Source organism: Podarcis liolepis, assembly GCF_965112155.1.
Source record: "Podarcis liolepis genome assembly, chromosome: 6".
Taxonomy (NCBI): Eukaryota; Metazoa; Chordata; class Lepidosauria; order Squamata; family Lacertidae; genus Podarcis; species Podarcis liolepis.
This window is the reverse complement of record NC_139559.1, coordinates 53,555,735-53,576,772: the sequence shown is the minus strand read 5'-3', so window position 1 is coordinate 53,576,772 and position 21,038 is coordinate 53,555,735. Positions and strand designations below refer to the sequence as shown.

Here is a 21,038-nt window from a genome sequence, read left to right as displayed (position 1 = left end):
GCACTCACCTAAACATCTGACAGCTGAGTTGCCACTGTTTACTAGGCAGGAAAGGGAGAGGTGGCTGTGAATCTGGTGGTCTTGCTGGTGTGTTAGCATTGACCTCCCTGCTGCTTCATCCTCTCCTCCTCAGATAAGCAGCAGTGACTCAACAGCCAGGAGATCAGATGAGTGATGCCACCCCACCACACTGATGTGTGGGTAAATAATTTGTGATAGCCCAAAAATTATTTTCAGTTGCTTACCAGCAGTTTCTGATTCTGGTCTGCATATTCTGGTTATTGGCACAAGGGCATCATGCTTGATAATGTTCTACCCTCAAACAAAGCATTGGACCAGATGCAGGGGATTCTTTTATGGTGGGCCAAAGATTTGTAGTGCCCCAAAGATTATTTTAGGGTGCACACCCCAGGCTGCTTAATCACTATATGTTTTGATTACTATTTGCAGCATCTTGTGTCCAACGAAGTATTGGACTCAGTTCAATGCCATCTTGTAGAGGACAGTCTCCTGGAGATGTGGGTATATATTTTACCTAGTTTATTTTGGGCTGCACAGCCCCAGCTCTATAGTCTCTTATAACAATGTTATATTACATTACACTGGCTATTATTGAAACATTTATAATTTGACATGCCCTTTATGGATGTAGGTGCTGTTCTTCATAAGAGCGTTACTGGTGGTTTTTGAAAATTGTTTCTGCAGACTTATGCTAACTTGCGCATGATGCCCACTTTTTTATTTTCTAACCTTTCCAAACTATGTTTACTAGATCATCTAGGTGAAATTACCATCAGTGACCATTTTCCGATGGATATATATTAGAGGAACACTGCTATTATTGTTAGCTCAGATTTATTCACAACTGTCTCAGATGGTTGCTTAAAGTTAAACCATAAACAGAACAGAACATGTTAACAAAAGACTATGAGAAGCATCTGCTCCAATGAGATTCAAGGAGACCGAGTCTGAGCCCCAAGTGCATCTTGGTCAATGGCCGTCTCACTTTCCGACCGGAAGCTGCTCAGTACGTTTCGGTCATTACTGTGCTTAAAACTGACCTAATACCACAAAGCTATATACAGTACTGGCCCTTTAATAATTTCTCTACGTTCTCGCTGTGGGCTGGCATTAATTGGCTCAGCAGCCAATGAGAATCCCCGAATACATCTACGGTTGAGAGAGGCGTTACAGGCGAAGAGGAGTTGCCCTTTTGTCCAATAGGAGCGGCCGATGCTGGTAGGCGCCAGAGCAAAGCCGTCCAGCCAGCTTCCTCAACCTTTTCCAGCCAATGGCAGCGCCTCGTATTGGCCGGCAGGCGCTGAGGGCGAGGAGGAAGCTGCGCCCGCTCAGCTGCCATGGGTCGGGCGGTTGTGGCGGGAGGAGCAGCCGATAAGAAAGAGCAGCAACGGCACCGCCGGCGTCTGAGGGCGCCGCGCCAGCCCCGCTGAGGCTGCTCCAGGGCGGTCGGGGAAACCTCCGAGACGCTGAAGCTGGCGAGCCGTGGTCCGGAGTTGGGAGCCCCTCCCGGGTTGCGCTGCTGCCCGGCTTCCCCGGCTCCTGCCCCGGCCCAGCAGAAAAGGATGAAGAAGCGCAAGGAGCTCAACGCGCTCATCGGACTGGGCGGCGGGAATGGGGACCGGGGAAGCGGGAGCGGCGGCGGCGGCGGGCGCAAGAAGAGACACCCGAGGAAAGGCTCCGCCTCGGGCCACCGGCTCCTCCGCACCGAGTCCGCCGAGAGCAGCAGCAGCAGCTCTTCCGGCCCGGAGTTCGGGGACGGCTTCGGACTCCCGGGCGCCCGCTCCCGCTTTGCCAAGTGAGGCCCGCAAGAGAAGCAGGGAGCGGTTGCGCTTGGGGAGGAGGGGGCGAGGGACCTCGGTCCGTGGAGGGTCGGGCATGGCTCGGGCAGGACGAGAGGAGTGTGAAATGTAACTTTAGATACGATGTGTTATTAGTCGGGGGCTGCCCCATGCGGTATTTGGGACTCAAGAGTGGGTTGGGTGGGTAGGGATGAAGGGACGGGGTTGAGGTGCATGTGGAAGAGTCACGTACTAGCTCCATCGGGAGTATGCTGAGAGGAGAGGGGTTGGGGCGTTGGGAGTGTAAGGTTGACATGATTGCATCTGAGTTGGAAAGTTGGTGACTGGGTGGGTAACATTTGGGTGTGCTGGGGTTGAAAGTGAGTTAAGGCTACTGAGGATCTGGAGCAGATTGTTAACACAAACAGTGAGTTTTTGTTCTGAGAGGGAAGCTGTCTGCGACATAAATAGCTGGGTGTGTTTCTGGTATAACTTGTTGCTCTTGCACTAAGCCCAGGTGTGTGGGTGGGACTACTAGTGCCATTCTTTTTGCTTGGTTATTGTCGTTTTGTTTATTTCATTTATTCAATTTATATCCCATGCTTCTTCCTGAAGGAGCCCAGGGACTTTTCTGCTAAGCTGGTTGTTGTTTAGTCGTATAGTCGTGTCCGACTCTTCGTGACCCCATGGACCAGAGCACGCCAAATATAGATCTCCTGAATATAGCTTCGGGTGCTCATAACCATGCTCTAATACATTTGATCTTGATTGATCTATACCTCTGGTTAATGCCTTTCCTGTGGTCTTTGGTGTACTTTCTACTGGTCAATGGCAATCTGATGTATTAAGTCTTCAGTGCAGTTTGTTGTGAAACAAGATTCTGTTTGAGTTCTGGAAGAAGGAATCCTCAATACAGATGTGGGGAACCTTTGGCCCTTTTAAATGTGGTTGAACTACAACTCCTGTCAGCCCCAGCAAGCATGACAGTACTTGTAGTTCAGCAACATCTGGAAGGCCAAAGGTTCCCTGCACCAGTTCTAATAAGACTTATCCCTAAATTCTGCTTTGTGGGTCATTGTGAAAAAAGGTCAAATTCCTTCAAGCTTATTAAAACAGAAATAGTTCTCACAGTACTTCAAATTTGATTATAACTCCCCCCCCCCAAAAAAGCTGGTTGTAGTAATTTGTAATTAACGTTAAGACCAGGGAAGTGTACAGAGTGCTAGATATTCTGATCCTGTGCTATTCTGTGCAAGTACCCTTTTGCCAATGTTTCCATTGTTGGATTAGGATACTAATCTAGAACATCATGACAAATTCTCTTCCTTGAACATTTGTATCAAAAAAGGTAAAATATCAGCAAGAACTTGGATTACTAGATACTGAATAATTAATGCAATTCCTACAGTCAAGAATTAATAACAACCTCTGGTCAAGGGATTTAGGTGAAGGCCCTTGAATAATAAACTAGTTTTGAATTTATCTAGCTGTTTTGCATTGGATTGAATTGTGAGAGAGTAATATATTGCATTAATATTGAATACAATGTAAGTGCCAATTTTGTGTGATATTTAGCCATTGTGATGTAGCTGAACCATTTATTTATTCATTTAGGGGTGACTACCTGCGATGCTGCAAGCTTTGCTACCCATTATGTGCTTTTGTCATTTTGGCTGCTTGTGTGGTAGCTTGTGTTGGCTTGGTATGGATGCAGGTTGCTCTCAAGGAAGACCTGGATGAATTAAAGGAGCGGTTTCGAACTAGTAAGTACTGATCTTTGGTTTTCCCTTTCTTTATAATAACTTGTGGGATATGGGACAAAGTCTTATATAGCTGGTAATTGCCAAAAACACTCTTTATAGTCTGTTTTAATATGAAGCAAACATGCTGACAAATGGTCATTTGTGTACAAAATACTATAACTCTGTTACTAGGTGTTGTAACAAATCTTTTGCCATCCTCTATAAGCCACAGGTGATTAAAAACACATGGCCATACATGTATTTTTAAAAGGCAGAAGCCATATCTATTGGCATATGTCTTATTTGAACTATTTAATGCTTACAAATAATGTAATTAGATTTCTGTGATCCTTGGTGAATGTGTTTAAAAAATTCAAGTACTCAAGAATATTTTGAAAGGCTGAGATGCTAAAGTATCCTGAAAAATTGCAGCTGCTTTGTCTTGTGGGTGGCAGTGGGTAGACAAGTTCACATCTCTGTGTCATCTGATGGTGATTGTGAACAGGAAAGATCCATATTGATTTGGTCCCTTGCTAATTTTACTAGAAGTATGAGATAGAAATTGCCATACAAAAATTCCAAGGAAGGCTAATACCATGAGGTGAAGGGAATTGCTTAGGAGGAAGTGATTTTCTTCAAAGCTGTTGATGCTATATAGCTACGAAAGATAAACAAACTACCAGTTCATTTCTAGCCAAGCTTTTCTTCACTGTAAACTCCAAAACACGATCTGTTAATCTTGGAAGGTATACATGCATGTATTGATCATCACAGCAACTATAATTTGCCTTTTTGATATAATTTATATACATACCTGGATACTTGGTCCAGGTGATTTGTGAGACTATATACTGGCATATAACAAACCACTTTTGCTGTTGATCCAACTCTGTAGGGGAGAGGATTTCACAATTAATTGGCGTGTTTCCAGGAGGAAAACCACTAACGGCAATGGTGAAATACTATCTTGTTTTTTATTATGACACTTTCAGGTCACCCATCAGCTTTAGAGCTTAATCTTCAAAGCGCTATTCATTCTTCAAATAGGTTACTTGGTTTTATGTCTGTTAATGAACTGTCTTGAAAACGTACTGTGTTGAATATGACAGTTTTTCTTATAGGCTGAGCAATTACTGCATTTCTCAGCTGTATTTGTCGCTTTTAAGACCTGAATTCTCTACTAAGAAAAAAATTAAAAACACAGTGTACTTAAAAGAGCTCTCTGGTGTTTGTTCTAAAAGCTTTAAATAGTTCTATCCAATCTTGTAAGTTTTGACAGGCATTCAGAATTCAATTTTATTTCATTTTACTGAGCTAGGTCCAAGGTCCATCAATCTAAGGTTGTTGTATTAATCTACAAAGCTCTGGACAACTTAAGTCCAACGGTACTTTAATGACTTCCTGAACCCTTATATCCTAGCTCAATCAGTTATATGATCTGTAGGAGCATTGCTAGTTATCCTTTGAGTCACTGAGGTTCAAATTATGTAGCCAGTAAAGCAAGCTTTCAGCATCATTGGCGCAGTCCTGCGAAATGCTGTTCTGGTTGAGATTCAGCAGACATCTGCTTTAGTCTTTAAACTTTTGCTGAACACTTTTTATGTCACTAGGCTTATGTAGGCAATTAAGAAAAAAAGTAAATGTGATAACTGGTAGTTTTAGATTTTGTCAGTTTTAAGCTGCCTTGATATGTGTACACTGATAGTACACATATTTATGAAAAAAATATAATAAAAATATTCTTGAATAAAACTATGTTTCTAGATATTAACAGACTGTTAAGCTTAATGGCATAACTCTGTTACGAAAGAAAATTACTAAGGAGAGCATGCTTGGAAGCATATTTGAAACTTGAAAGAAAGAGGTTATATTATTGTATATACACTTCATAAAGTGGTAGTGGGAGTCCCATTATACTTAGTGGGTGAAATTCAGCGTTGTGCTCTTCCAACAGCCAGTATGGTATAGTGGTTAGTGTGCTGGAGTAGAACCTGGGAGACAAGAGTTTGAATCGCTGCTTGGCCATGAAGATTACTGGGTGATCTTGGGCCAGTCAGTCTCTCAGCATAACCTACCACACAGGGTTGTTGTGAGGATAAAAATTGGGGAGGGACTATATATGCCACCTTGAGCTCCTTGGTGGGGTATGAATGCAATTAATAATAAACAAATGTACAAGCAGCTTGGGTATTGCTTTTTTCTTGTTATGTTGCTGAAGCATATGACACAGCTGAAGTCGTAAGGACATAACAATGATTGAGTAAAAATGGAATTCAATAAAGATTACTAATAGTACCTTAGCATCATATTGTCTGTTCATCAAAATAATTCCAATGGTTATTTAGTCATTAGTGTATGTAACTCATTTCCTTGACAATAATAAACTGCCTATTTAATTCAACTTCTCTCTCTTAAGAGCAGACACAGATTACAGGAAGGTGGTTCCTGCAATACATTTTATGATGTCTTTCACATATGTCTGTTAATCTACAACTTTGTTTAGCTTACTCTTTGTTCCTAAATGCACAGTGTGGAAGCTTGGCTAAAATCAATTCTAATATGGTTAGAATTCAGTCCCAAATTACAAAGCAATGAAGGCATACCTATTAAAGAATTCATGCTTGTGTTCTCAGATCTTCGTGTTGATGGATAACTATTGCTTCTGACTTTGTGTTTTAGTGGAGTCTAATCAAAAAACCTCATTCCAAGAAATTCCTAGATTGACTGAAGATCTGCTTAATAAACAAAAGGAACTGGAAAAGATTGAGAATGGAGATGCGGGATTAAGCAAAATATGGGTAAACATCACTGAAATAAGCAAACAGGTAAAGTAAGTGACCATTCAAGTAAAGTTATAATCTAAGCCATTTAAAATATGTCTTATAACATCTTAGTTGAGCCATTTGCTATTATTGGTATGATTGCTATTGAAGAGCAACATTCTGGGTCAACGTGTATGTTGACATTTTTTAAACTGGTAAAAGTTATTAATCCATCCTTTTTACTGTCTGTGATAGTACATAATGTTAAGCTATAAAGTATGGTTCCGTAAGCCACACAGTACATTAGTTGTGTGCTGGTTCATCCAACCCAAGGGCTCCTGCTTCACTTCTCCTTTGTGCAAGCAGGTAAACAAGCCATAATATAGGTAGGTTACAATAATTACCAAAGTTGGGGCCATGGTTTGCTTTCTCCCTGACAAACCATAGTAACTAAGCCACCAACAAACTATGATTTAGAAGTGGCTAAAGTGGTCATTTGTTTGGAGAAAAAAACACGATTTCATGTTCAGATGTTACTCAAAGCTGTTGACTTTGTGGTTTATTCATGTGCTTGTGTAAAGCAGCAGGGCATAAGCTGCATGCTCCAGCATGTGGCTTGCGCACAGTATGGATTTCTAAATATAGTTTAAGTCTTATGTGCAGTTGTGGCCATTGGCTTAGCTTGAGTTCTGACAATGCAATAAACCATGGTTTTTTGTGACAGTAACAAGCATGCTGCCCTCTCCCTCTTCCTTTTGTGCTGCTGCTAAAAGGAAATAAGAAATTTTACTTCCACTTCATTTGCACTTGACTTGTTAATATTTGTTGCTTGCTTGAAACAAGGCAAATCATTGGTTATGAAATTAGCTTGTTTCAACAAATCATATTCAAAAGGAAACTGAGAAGCGTTCTCATGGAAGGAGTAAACATAGAAAGTCTCTGCACAATTGGATTGTTCCTAATTTTTTAAAAGAATGTTCAGTGACTCTAAAAGCTGGGAAGGAAGTGTGTGCTTTTTGAATTTTTGCCTGTTTAGTGTATTTCAGTAGTTGGAAAATGTTTCCTTATACCCCACTTCTCTTATGATAGAAGAGTTAATGGTGCTTAGAAGTTAGCAGTGAGCTAGCAACCTGCTTAATCAGTAGGCTGATACTGACGAATCCACCAGTAGATTCTGAGCAAAGTGTTACCATGGTTGTGCCTAGTTGTATGTAGTACAGACTCAGGAGGCTTCCCAGTATTAGGTGCTGTGCCATTTATGTTTAAATGATTAATCTGTAACCTCTACTCTGAGAGAGAATGAAATAACATCTTCCTCTCGTTTTAGATTTCTTTGTTGATGTCAGCTGTAAATCACCTCAAAACGAACATTAAATCTGCTTCTGATTTGATTAATCTTCCTGTCACAGTAGAAGAGCTTCAGAAAGTATGTACTACACCAAGTATATTGTGTTTATCAAATTCTGCAAGCTAGAAAAGTATTTTGAATCAGAGTTTTTTGAACCACTGCTATCAGTGTACAATGGTGTTAATCACTTGTAGGAAGTATGTAGGTGGGAAATGATACTGCTGCACTGGGTCACATTGCATAATGTCAGGATGTGCGCAGTTTGTTCAGTATGACTCTCCCATGTGGTTTTTTGTAAGGTTATATGGGTTGTTTGTATTGTATTGCTTGGTATTTTGGGTTGGGGTTGCATGTTCGTGTTTGCATTGTTGTATTATATTACAAGTTTCTAAATGTAACCTGCCTTGGGATCTTATGTGAAGTGTGGTGGTTATTATTATTTATTAGCTACTCTTCTGGAATTAATACATTTGAGTCTCACACTTTTTAATATACCACTGATACTACAAGATTATGATTGGGTTTTTTCCCCAGAGTGTTGCTACTATAGGTAGCACTGTAACTAGTGTTCATCATGATGTTGAGAGTATGCAGGCAGCAATTGAAGAACATAAGAAAACTATAGAGACACTCCAAAATGAGATGGTAAGGACTTGTATTAATCTGATAGTAGTTCATTCTGTGATAATTCCCATATGAACTTCATTTTGGCTATGTCATTTGACAGTAAAAAAATGTCTTTTTAAAGGCAATCAATGTTTTGGATGAAAATCTGTATTCTCCAGTTTATTGTTGCAGAACTCCATGTTAAAGTTTAACAGGGATGGGAAGCTTAAGTCTTTCAGATTCCTAGATACTATAAACAAATTTGTAAATATTGGTCATCTTTGAGGATGTCAATAAGTTAACGATTAATGCCCAATTAATAGGGGATTGGGTGTCTAGCCTCAATGGACTTTCCTGATCCACCCTCTTCATATGCTCCTTGTACTATTTCTTAAATCAAGCAAAGCAAGTAAATGTGACTTTAATTATAACAAGAACCTTTTGAGTAATCGCATGCTGAGGGAGCATCACATATCTCCCATGTTTCCTAACTGCTTTCCATCCATACAATACTTGTCATATTGCACTTGTTTATTTATTTTGAATCTCTTAAATACATTTACATGGAGCACCAGTATATTTGTGTATATCACAGTCTGCTACCCTCTGTTTTCCTAGTTTTGTGTTTGTGAAAGCTTGGTTCCCATGTTCAAAGTTTAAATAACTGGTTTCAAAAATTCATTTTTACTACTTTTATTAGAGTGAACTCGCAGAAGATGTTAGAGGAAAGCAGCTGCCTTCATTTCCCTCCTCTCCAACCCCCCAAATAAGTGAGAAGAATCTGACAGACAGTTGTAAACAGGTACAGCTTGTTGCTGCTTTAGATGCTTTGCAAATCAGTATTTCAAGATTTCTGTAAAACTATTTTAAACTAGGATTCTGGGACAAAGAAGAAACTGTCAGCCTCTATTTTAAGGAAACATGGGTTGATATTTAAGATTAGTTATACTCGGAGTAGACCAGGGGTAGGCAGCCTAAGGCCTGTGGGCTTCTCAGTCTGGCCCGTGGGTGGTCCGGGAATCAGCGTGTTTTTACATGAGTAGAATGTGTGCTTTTATTTAAAATTCATCTCTGGGTTATTTATGGGGCATAGGAATTGGTTCAATTCTCCCCCCCCCCCAAAAAAAAAAAGCCTGGCCCACCACATTCTCTGAGGGATGGTGGACCGGCCCACGGCTGAAGAAGGTTGCTGACCCCTGGAGTAGACTGATTGAAATTGGTGTCGTGGTCATTAATTTCACAGGATCTATACTGAATAGAACTTCATAGAATCATAGAATTATTGAGTTGGAAGGAACCATAAGGATCATCTAGTCCAGTGATGGCCAAACTTGGCCCTCCAGCTGTTTTGGGACTACAGTTCCCATCATCCATGACCACTGGTCCGTTAGCTAGGGATGATGGGAGTTGTAGTCCCGAAATAGCTGGAGGGTCAAGTTTGGCCATCACTGATCTAGTCCAACCCCCTGCAAAGCAGGAATCTTTCGCCCAGGTCAGTGTCTAACCATTAGTGAAATTCAGTTTCCTAGGCAGAGAGCAGAAATAAAAGAGAATATGACAGTCTTCATAATAAGAAGCTGGATATTAATTTTAGGTTGTGATTTGTGTAATAGTCTCTTCCCTCAATCCCTTGTATTGCATAACATCCAGCACAATGTGGAGTTCTGGAGAACTAAGAAGCTTTCTCACACACTATTTTGAGGCAATTTAATTCATTTTAATTAATTTATTGTCCAACTGTGAATTCTGAAAATTGAGCAATATGTCTTTCTTTGCATGTTATAAAGGAAAAACATTCAATTTCTTTGAAAGAAACCATCAATATTAAAACAGTCAACAACATGGCAGTTCTTGAAATAGATCTCCTAGCTTTGTGGTTAGTCATTTGCCCTAGTTAAGTACTTAATTAGTGAGTAGTAAATTGCTATGCCCACTTGTCAAACTGCCTTGCAAAACACTGGCAAAGTGTATTTATTATAAAATAAAGGTATCAGTAAAATATATTAAATAACACAGTGGTATTAAAACAACATGTTGGCAAATTATTTTGTTTGATCTGTTAGGCTTTGTACTCTTTGAAGGTTGCTTGCACTAAAACAACTGAACATAAGGCCTGTGAGATTTACCACACCTGTTTTCACAGAGGGTAGTTGCTGAAACCCAGCTTTCAACTTTCAAAGAACTAACAGACCTCCTTCATTTAAGGATTTGTCAAGTGGCTCTAAACCCTATTTGAGCTGCAGTCCAATGACTCTTGGGAATACTCTTTGCTGAATTTAGGGATTTATTTATGCCAGCATAGAGTCAAGCTGCAGATGAATGACAACAATTGCATAAGTATGAACTGCTTTCTCTTAGTTATTGCTGTTTCTATAATGTAAGAACATTTTTTTCTGTGTTGAACAGGATAACCAGTACCTACATACCTCTATAGAAGAGGTAAACTCTACCCTAATGTTGTACCAGAAACAGAATGATTTAAAACTTTTCAATATGGACTCCACAGTTGGGAATCTAAGTTGGAGAGTTGCTTCATTAGAAAATCATATGACAGTGAATAAACTGGAAAAAAGAGAAAACCTGACCCTTGGCATGGTAAGTGCCTAGCTATTGTGGGTGTTTGAGAAACGAATTTTTGCAAAATAGTTATGTTTGCTGTATGCTATATGGATTAGTTGTACTGCATAGTGGTTGAACTGATACTGGGAAAGCCACACTTTCCAAAAAGAAATTGCAATTTACGCTTGGTGTGTGGAGTTGTAAATGCTAACTATAGTGAAAGAGGCCATTCTCTTGGTCACCTTGAATTTCTAATTTGCTTGTACAGCTTTTGTTGACTGATAATTTGAACAGTAAAATCCACTATACTCTTAATGTCTATGAGAACTGTGCTTCAGTTTTATTACAAAGTTAAAACTGCAGTCCTACACACTTCTTAGGAAGTAAGCCCCATTTATGTCAGAGGGAGTTGTTTCTGAGTCGACATGCATTGGATTGGACTTGGATTGCAAGATTGTATGGATGCAGTAGTAGTGTTTGCATTGCAAGTAAGAGCCTACCTGAATCAATTAATATTTGTTGCAGCATTTTGTGTAGCTACTCTCATCTGACTATGCACTGAGACTCTGCACCTAGAAAAATCTTGTACGTTAATAAGTAGCCTGAAATGTTGACAAAGCCAGATTCTACATGCCTACTTCAAGTTTTCTCACCGAAAACATTTTTCTTTCCATGTTCTGCAAGATTTTGGGACATATTGGGATGAAAAGAAAAGGAGCTGTTGGAACTGGCTGTCAGAATGGCAACTTGGCTGGGCACTAGACAAAATGATATTTTTCTGTGATTCTGTTCTTTTTTAAAAAATTAAACACAGGAGTGGAAGTACTATGGTGAAATGGCAAACATCTAGAGCAAGTGTAATAGTTGAATGTATACTTTAATGCTTTTAGGGGATTAGAAATCTCAAATAATGAAGCTGGAAATCTTGGCCATATGTAGGACTGAAAACTGTATAATGCAATTGCCACCTGAGATGGCAAATGTAGAAGGAAGGCTAGGAGAAACTGTATTGATCAGACTGTATTGGACATTGGCACTAAAATGTGTAACTCTCATTAGATTTTGGTTGTTCAGCATATTGGATCCCCAGCTTCACCTTTCTGGCAGCACTGCTCTCTGTGTGTTCCTGTTGTACAGTTATTATACAGTCATGCTGATGTAATTACTGATGCAGTGGCAGCCTTATTGATATGCTATTTCAACCTCCAGTGTACTTCTCTTTCTATTTTCTTAAATAGCCACTGGGTTGTGCTAGTTGCAGACTAGGACTGTCTGAGCTTCCATTGATCTCAGCATGTCCTGGTGAGCCTTGTATATTAACTTTTCTCTCCAATATAGTTGTTCAAATAATAGGTCTTGCTGCTTACTCACACAGCTACATTTTAATATATTTGTGCTTACTAGCTAGTCCTAGGGTGTTCATTTCTTGTATCGCTTAAGGGTAAACTATATTTTAGAAGAAGACACAAACATAAGCCTTTCTTTTGGTTTTGCTTTTTGCAGGTGGGCGACTTAACTACCTCGGTGAAAGTAGAAAATGAACCAAGGAATGAAACTACTACTGAAAAGGTACTGGGCATGGAGGTAATTCTAGGGAAACCAGAAGTAGTGTTTAAAAGCAAGCCATATCATATTAGTACACATTTTTTTCCTGCTTTCCCTAATTTACCCGTAAAGACTGGAAGGTGTGATAACAAACTCCAACTAAGGAAATATGCAAAATGGTACAGCTTCAAATTAGAATAAATCTATTCTTCAATGTATTAAACTATATGTGCTGGAGATCTCTCTGGCTTGCTCTTAAAAGCAAGCTACATGTTGCACACCAGAGAGACACTCTAAGATCTTCCTAGGTAATAAGAACTTACTAAGGATAAACAAGGTTATGCAGATTTTGATAAAAGTAAATGACCATTTTAAATGCTGGCTGGGTGAGGTTGGTTGGTGCAGAGTATCTTATTTTTCACAAATAAGGTATTCACTCGTACAGAAAATGCTATAGTAAACTGGTCCTGTTGAATATGTTCTTGTTTTGTCAGGTTAGTGGGCAAGTGAAATTATTATTTTATTTTGGCCTTATTGGTCTATGGAAAAAGTGTATTGTAGCATCTTAAAGATTATGTTATCTAATCCTATGGCCACCATAATAGGTCACAGGGGTTCTGTAGAACATATGGGTGATATGATGCTTATAGATGAAGTACTTAGACTTCTGAACTGTGGAATCTTGCAGTTTATTACAACTTAGTCTGAAATTGGAAGTGTTTTTTCATGGAAATATTTCTGTTGGTATTGTACAGAATATAGAAAATGGGGATTCTCAGGTATCTATGTTAAGAGAGAAGCTGCAGCTGATCAACGCTCTGTCAAGCAAACCAGAAAGTGATCGATCTGAAGCACTGAAAAAAGGTGAATGTTGCATATAGTTTTACTTCCTACACTAAATTACTATACTGCTGCTTTAGCTTATTTAATCATGAGTCACTTGCACTACAGTTCCTTGGACAAACGAGCAAACCGGGTGCTGAAAGGAGTGGAAATATGTCTGATAGCTGGTCTCTAGTTACGAGCTTCTGACCGAAGCCTCTCATAGCTCATCCTTTATGCAAAGACAAATAACAAGAAGTGTAAAAATATAAGTGCTTACTTTGGAAGGAAAAACTATTAACAGAACCACATTATTAACAGGAACAATTGAGGCATGTACAATTCAGTTCCAAATTTATCAGTTCTATCACTTTCAGCATATGAAATGCTTTGATCATTCAAGTGAGCATTTCTACATGTATATCACTCTTATTGTGCTGTAATGAAAAGGCAAGGTAGTTATCATGTCAAAGTCCCCAGTAAATGATCAGTCAAAATATTTTCCTTTGCCTTACTGAGTTAATACTCTAGCATAGAAACACACGTGCCACATCAGTAAGGCTAGGTTATACATTTGAAATGTGCTTTTCCATTCAAAATGCACAAGAAGAAGCAAGTTGGAAAAGACTGGGCCATTACTTTTCCATGTTCAAAGGGGAAAGCCCTCTGCCTCATTAGAAGATACTTTCTATAAAATGTTAAAGTCTGGGGTTACCAGTGTGACACCCACAAGCACCAATGTGTCCACCAGTACCAGTAAATATACTCTCTGAAATCTGCATTATGTGAGTGTCTGTTTGCTCTTCTGGCTCAGTTCCTGTTTGCACTGGCTCAATCTCTCCTACATTGAACATGCTCCCTTTAAAGATACCCATGTTACATTGGATGCCAGAATTGGACACCCCCTTCAGTTGGAACAAGGGGAGAGGTGCAATGAGCTTCTTTATGAGAGAGTGCAGTGGTAGCTGATGTAGATGCCTTTCCCCATAGGCTGGGGGGGGGCATGATTGCACCACTTTGCCCTGTTGCCTTTTCTGTTCTTTTGGATATGGAAATCCTTTTGTGACTGGCACCGATGGCACTTTTTCAAAATTTCATAGATACCCACTAGCCCAAAAATGTTGCTGCCACCTGCACTGATTTTTCCACTAATGACATCTCTGGTATGTTACTGTGTTGAAAGTGCCAAATTATGTTGGATACCATCTTCATGTATCCCCCCTTTTTGAAGCATAATTGCCTTCCGCCTACTCTTGCCAGATAATTAGCAACAACTACTGTAAAATTTCTTGACAGGAGGAAAACTCCAGAGCACTACATCAAAGCCTACAAAGCTTCCAAGACTTTCTTCAAGATCAGTTGGCAGCAGTTTTGAGGGGAATAGACACCCAAGAGACTTGTCATTACCTGGAATATCCAACATAGAAGGTAACCACATATGGTTGGAAATGAATGGACCATAGAGAACATTTTTCAAATGTAGCATAAACAATCCCAAAGGACCTCTCCAAGCTGAGTGAATGTGCAGTAAAACAGCAAATTGATTCAGTGCAAACAAGTGTAAAGCGATGCATGCCTGGGTAAAAAGATAATTTTATGCACTTACGGAGTCTGAAATGGCAGTAGGTGGCCAGAAACAAGACCTTGAGGTCATAGTGGGTAGCTCAAGAATAGCATCGCAATTGCAGCCAGTCTGAATCCTTAAGATTATGGAAAATGCAGTGGTAAACATTTATGCCTGCTTAAAAGCCTGCAAAGATGGGTAACTTAAGGGAGGTAGATTCTTGTCTGGATATTTTTTAAAGATTTGTGCAGTTGCAAGTTGCATGCTGTTCAGCCATAAGTGTTCAAAAGTAGAGAAAACAGTGGTGAAGATGTATAAAAGATATACAGGGTGAACTGAAACACTGACCAGGATTTATTTGGCAGAGGTACAATTTACTTTGTAATGTTCTCAAGCAAATCTGAGGTTTCTGGTTCAAACTGTTGAGAGAGGTCCAATATTTTAACAAATCAATGTTGCTTTTGTTTAAATGTCCACAGAGAATGATTCTCTTTTGGGCTGATTCACATCTAGCAATCTGAGAATGAGTCATGCCTCACTTACCCCCTGTTATCACTCCCCCTCCTTACCTTACATGCTGAGAAAATATTCTGCTGTGCTATGTTTAAGCCACAGTTTCCTGTTAGCTCTGAACTGGGAAACTGGGTGAATTTTGACTAACAACCTGGTTTCATATCCTGATTAGTAATGAGAAACTGGTTTAAACAAATGGCAATAGAAGCAGCAACGTTGGCATGCAAGGGGAGGAGGATTGTGCAGACCCAGTGCTAGTAGTTCTTGGCTTAAAAAAACGGCTCTTTATCTACCGGAATGTATATTACAGACCATATAGTGTGTATTTTGTGTGTCTCGTGGAAAAAGCTACTGCTGCTGGAGGAAAGTGTTAATACTTCTTAGCTACTGTCTGTTCTTTAAAATTATTTGTTCCTTCTTGCAGACCTTCAGGATTTATTCAGGACCATCAGCCAAGACTCTGATGGCAAGCTATCCTATGAAGACCTGCAAAAACTGGTTGGATCTGCAGTGTATGATTCCCAGAGCTTTAAAGAATTTGATACAGATGGAGATGAGAAGTATTCCTTACTGGAACTAAGGATGGCTTTAGGTTTATAGTATCTCTACATATATAAATAACAGTATTGAAGGACTACAGTAGCTATACAAGAAAAACTGATAAGTTAAAAGCTACATCTGGCACTTTCTGAATTATATACTAATCTTTGCAGCTAACTTAGTGTACATGTTGACACCGTTTTAATTTTGTGTTCTTTGGAAAATATGGAAAGCTAATTTTTGATTTAATTTAAGAGATACAGACTCCTCAGATTTTCAATTTTGAACCTCTAATCCCGAGATTATTTGGTAATGCCTAAACTCTGTTGACAAGTAGAGGGCACATAGGTGCAACTAAATTTTCTCTGGATTGAGGCTTAGAGGATTATATTCTGCCATGGTTTTGGATAACTGGGCTGCACCTTAAATTGCACTAAGAATTTTAGCTCAAAGTTTTTATTTCCCTTATAAGGGAAGCACTTGTCTTCAAATTAGAATATGTGTGTATATATTGACAGACATGTATTTTATATTTCAAATTTGCCTTAAATTAGCTGCACTTTAGAATAAAAAAATAAAAGCATCTATCTTCACAGGATGGGGGCTCTTTTCATTGTAAATATTTAAAACTGAATCAATTACATCTGAGTCAACTTGGCAATCTATTAAAAGTAATAAGGATCCCAAAGTAAGTTGTGTTGGAGGAGGCTGGAAATACATGTTTCTCCTTAGGACCACACTTTGGGGATCTGCTTTTCCCATAGTTGCATGGGAATCCATGGATAACTTTCAGATACTAAGATACCTGTCTACCAGACTCTCAGAAGGACTTTTGTCCCTGAAGATGAGAAGAAATAAAGTTCCTGTTTATTTTATACTCAGAACCATGGGAGTTAGAATAATAACTAGATCTTTCCCTCTGCCATTCAATTTCATATGGATTGTTTAGTATTAAAAACTTTTAGAAGAAGTGCAGTTACTAGCCTTTCTGTAGACTTTCCCTCTTATTTTGGCTAACATTTATTGAATTAAATTTCCTCACCTTAATACAAATCTCAGCAAATCAGAGGTTGTTTTACATGGGGGTTATGTTCCTGGTCAGGAACCCCTGGAACCAGGGCCCCTGCAAGTTGGAGGGCTGCTTGCCTGGCTTGGGGAAGGCTGTACAAGGGCTCTGACAGCGTCCTAGAGTCCTCCCATCTCCCTTCCAAACCCTAGTATGTGCTTGCCCAGGCAGGAGGGCTCTGGGACCCTGTAAGCCTCTAATGGATAATCCCACAATCACAGCTCTGCACAGGTGTGTGTTGGGGTAATAAAGATTGGGATTCTGCCACTCTCCATGTATTTATTTCCCCACTGACCTGCGCAAAGCCGTAATTGCATTAGTAAAATAAGCATAGGTTACTTTCAACACAGTAACATACCAGAGATGTCATTAGTGGAAAAATCATTTTACTTCTTTCTTGATTTATGTGAGCCAGGAAAAGGTTGGGGATATTTGGGGCCAAACATGGAGTGTATCTTTGCATTTGTACATAGTGTTGTTTTTTTTTAAATAGCAGTGTGGTGTCCTGATCCAGGTTGGCAATGTGGCATGAGTAAAGGTTAAAAAAAGGGATGGTAAAGGAGCCCTGGATGGATTAAGTCCAGTCAAAGACAACTATGGGGTTGTGGCGCTCATCTCGCTTTCAGGCTGAGGGAGCCAGCGTTTGTCTAAAGACAGCTTTCCGGGTTATGTGGCTTGCATGACTTAAATCACTATTGGTGTATGGAGGAGCATGACGAGTGCCAGAGTGGGGATTCAAACCACCGACCTTCCAATCGGCAAGCCCAAGAGGTCCAGTGGTTTAGACCACAGCGCCACCCGCGTCCCTTGTGGCATGAGTAAAGGTAAAGGTATCCCTGACCGTTAGGTCCAGTCGCGGACGACTCTGGGGTTGCGCGCTCATCTCGCTCTATAGGCCGAGGGAGCCGGCGTTTGTCCACAGACAGCTTCCAGGTCATGTGGCCAGCATGTCTAAGCCGATTCTGGCGAGCCAGAGCAGCGCATGGAAATGCCGTTTACCTTCCCGCCGGAGCAGTACCTATTTATCTACTTGCACTTTGACATGCTTTTGAACTGCTAGGTTGGCAGGAGCTGGGACTGAACAACGGGAGCTCTCCCCATCGTGGGGATTTGAACCGCCAACCATCTGATCAGCAAGCCCAAGGCTCTGTGGTTTAGACCACAGCGCCACCTGCGTCCCTGTTGCATGAGTAGAAGAGGGTTAACCCTCCCCGCTCCCAGTATCATTGTTGTGATGAAAATCCTGCCTTCTGAAATTGTCTCATAGGGCAAATAGCTTGTGGGAGGGATTTCCATTGGGATCACCACACAGAGAGTAAAGATTAACCCATTGATTCAGCACCGCAGTTCATATCTGGATTGGGGACTCCACATGTGCTGTTTTAAAAAGTGTGTGCAAATGTGAAGAGTCTTTTGATGTATACTGCAGCTTGGTCCTTTTTACAGTTCCCTTGCTTAAACTTAAGAATTCTTTGATATTTTAAAAGGATTTTACCTTTTCACTTTTAATTTGATCAGCAAAGTAACACAACAAAGTACAGACTTTACAGTCATCTGAATATGCATGCCATGGACAATAATAATAATACTTTTATCTATATGCCACCTATCTGAGTTGCCCCAGCCACTCTGGTCGCTGTTAATAGAAGACTAGTGTACATGGAGGTCTGATATAATGTTGGTTTACTCTAGAGTAGATGGAAACGATTCCTCCAAAAACATTACAATAATGAAAAGCCTTGAAAACCAAATTTCTCTCATAGGTTCTCTAATTTTTTACTACCAGTTTCCTACCTGGGCAAGTTGACCTTGCCCAGTGAAGTAGAAAAATATTTCAAGATTACTGAAAACCAGTGCTCTCTCAGACAAATATCAATCACTTTTTTAATCTGCTTTCTGTATAAAACTGTTGACCAAATTAAATGAAGCAATAAAAATAACTTGGCTAGTATTTATTTGTACCTATGTAATATGATTGTATGCCAAATTGTTGAAGGTATTTTTGGAAGATTAGTTTGTATGGTTAATATGGAAGGAAGCTCTTTTCTAGCCCCACTCTTAAGCAAATAACTGACAATTGTTTAATTTTTCTTTGAGGTGTATGCCATAATAGGGAATCCCATTCAAATACTTTGGAATATTCATGGCTGGCTGGATGCTCAACTACTAAAGTGATAGTCCTCCGGAACTCTACCATCTCAGTTTTCATGAAGGGAAACATTTTTGGAAACCATCTCACTTCAAAGGATGCCTCTCATGCAGAAAGCTTTCCAAAGCCCAGTTCATGTTGCCTGAGCAGCAAGGGAATTGTACAGAGACTTGTGTGTTGTTTTAATTACAGTATATGGCTCCTTCCCACAGTAGCATTTTCCAGCACCTGAGTGTGTGTGTGGGAGAGAACCACATCATTCAGCAAACTCACATGGGTCCATTTTGCTGGTGTGATGTGGGGACCGATGATAAAAAGTAGGTCTCCACCCATCTCTGATAACATGAACTGGGTCTAATTTCTTCTCTCTGAAGAAGAAACCAAGTACTGTGGTTAGAACAATAGTTGCGTATGTTAACAGGAACATCCATGGGGCTGTGAAGACTATAACAGCAGTAACATACCAAGCAGAACTAAATCATGTATTCTAGGGAATACTGTTTTAGCTCAAGTTGCTAACGGTTTGCTGCTTGTGTTTTACAATGCAAGTGTTTTGCTATATTTTGTAGGCTGTGGAGCACACAGCCCCGTGCAGTAGTGCTAATGTAACTTCTCCCAGCAACATATGGAAATAAAGGAGGGAAATGGGTTTGAGCCACAAGCTTAAATCCAAGCTTCTGTTCAATGTTTAGTATCCTCAGCATTGTGATGTGGCATTCTGTGTTGGGAAGAAGCACATAGATGGTTATAGCTATGGTTAACTTTTTTACCTGCTTCTTCAAGAATGCCAACGAAACTGGGATAGCCACTTTAGTGCTGCAGTACTGAAGGTCTTTGGGTGAATACTGAGTTTCTTATTTTAACACTTTTGGAATGCTTCCAGTGAAGATGAGGCATTCTCTGAAAACTGAAGTGATCCCTGTTGCCCTTCAGCCAAGATTGAAAATATGTTGGTTGAGAATTAATACACAATAATAAAATTTGTTTGTAGCATCTCTTGTGATGGCAGAAATGAAACTGATGAGTATTTATAAAACAAATGTGTGACTTAAAACATTTGGTTTGGAGTGGTCATATAAAAAGAGGATTTAATAGTAAGGACTCCACAGCATTAAGAGCAAGAGACAGTTTATTTTTCTCTGAAGTATTTAAGACAGCTGCGTCTTTGGTGCTGGAAAGGTTGTATTGATCTTGTCCTTTGTGTGTTTTAGCTACAGTGAAGAGAACTAAAACTATCCAGGAAAAGTTGAGCTATTCCATGTTCATATCCGCCAGTGTTTCTTGTCTTAGGAGAAGCTTTTCCGCATAGGAATAGCCAGTCAGTTTTGTGGGGGGTTTTTTAGAATTTTGAACAGAATTGTTTGCTAAGATTCTTAGCTTTGCTTTGGTTTATTTTCTTTATAATTTGTGTTGGCCTACTGCACTAAATATTTTAGTTGAGCATTGTGTAAATAATTTATTTTAAGCTGGCCTTCCATATATATTGGCTGAATTGCTGACATCTTATAAGCAAATTGGATATCTTTTAGAACTGTAGAAAAACTTGTATGAATTAAAGCTGGTTTTAGCTACAGAATTTTGCACCTATCATGCATTTGTGAATGTCAAATTTAAATAAAAACACTTTGTTTGGGGTGTAATTGGCATTTTATTTTCAAAATCAAATTTTATATTAAGGAAATGCTTTGCAGCATAAGCTGACAAGATGTTTATTGCTGTTCAAAGCTTGCAGCCGGCTCAGTTCAGAAATGTTAAAAATTGTGTGGCTTTCATTCCATTATGCACACTGTTGGACAGATTAATCTTTTCCTGTGCTAATAATTCTCCACATTGACACTCATCTCATCCAATTCACTTGTTCCATTAGTGCAAGGATTTACATTGGTGTAATGGAACTTCCGCTCTTTTACCTGTGTGTGTGTACCCTGTACCTACCCCCTATCTGCTCTGGAGAGTTGGGGGAACCATGGGGATAAGTTTTAGGGGGCATACAGGGAAAGGAGAGAGGGAGAGGAAGAGAGTT

General features: G+C 39.8%; 1 protein-coding gene across 2 annotated transcripts; it reads left to right on the top strand.

Annotated features, from left to right (window-relative positions):
* The first annotated feature begins 1,220 nt into the window (after positions 1 to 1,220).
* On the top strand, positions 1,221 to 20,655 carry EFCAB14 (EF-hand calcium binding domain 14). Of its 2 annotated transcripts, none has more exons than XM_083509663.1 (11): positions 1,221 to 1,816; positions 3,414 to 3,562; positions 6,221 to 6,366; positions 7,631 to 7,729; positions 8,186 to 8,296; positions 8,958 to 9,059; positions 10,664 to 10,852; positions 12,320 to 12,385; positions 13,117 to 13,225; positions 14,480 to 14,611; positions 15,685 to 20,655. In XM_083509663.1, the coding sequence occupies exons 1-11, from the start codon at positions 1,584 to 1,586 to the stop codon at positions 15,858 to 15,860; spliced, it is 1,512 nt and encodes a 503-aa protein (XP_083365789.1). In that variant the 5' UTR covers positions 1,221 to 1,583; the 3' UTR covers positions 15,861 to 20,655. The 2 variants fall into 2 exon arrangements, with proteins under 2 accessions (XP_083365789.1, XP_083365788.1); XM_083509662.1 differs by having other exon boundaries at positions 1,292 to 1,816; positions 12,320 to 12,400.
* Positions 20,656 to 21,038: the final 383 nt, after the last annotated feature.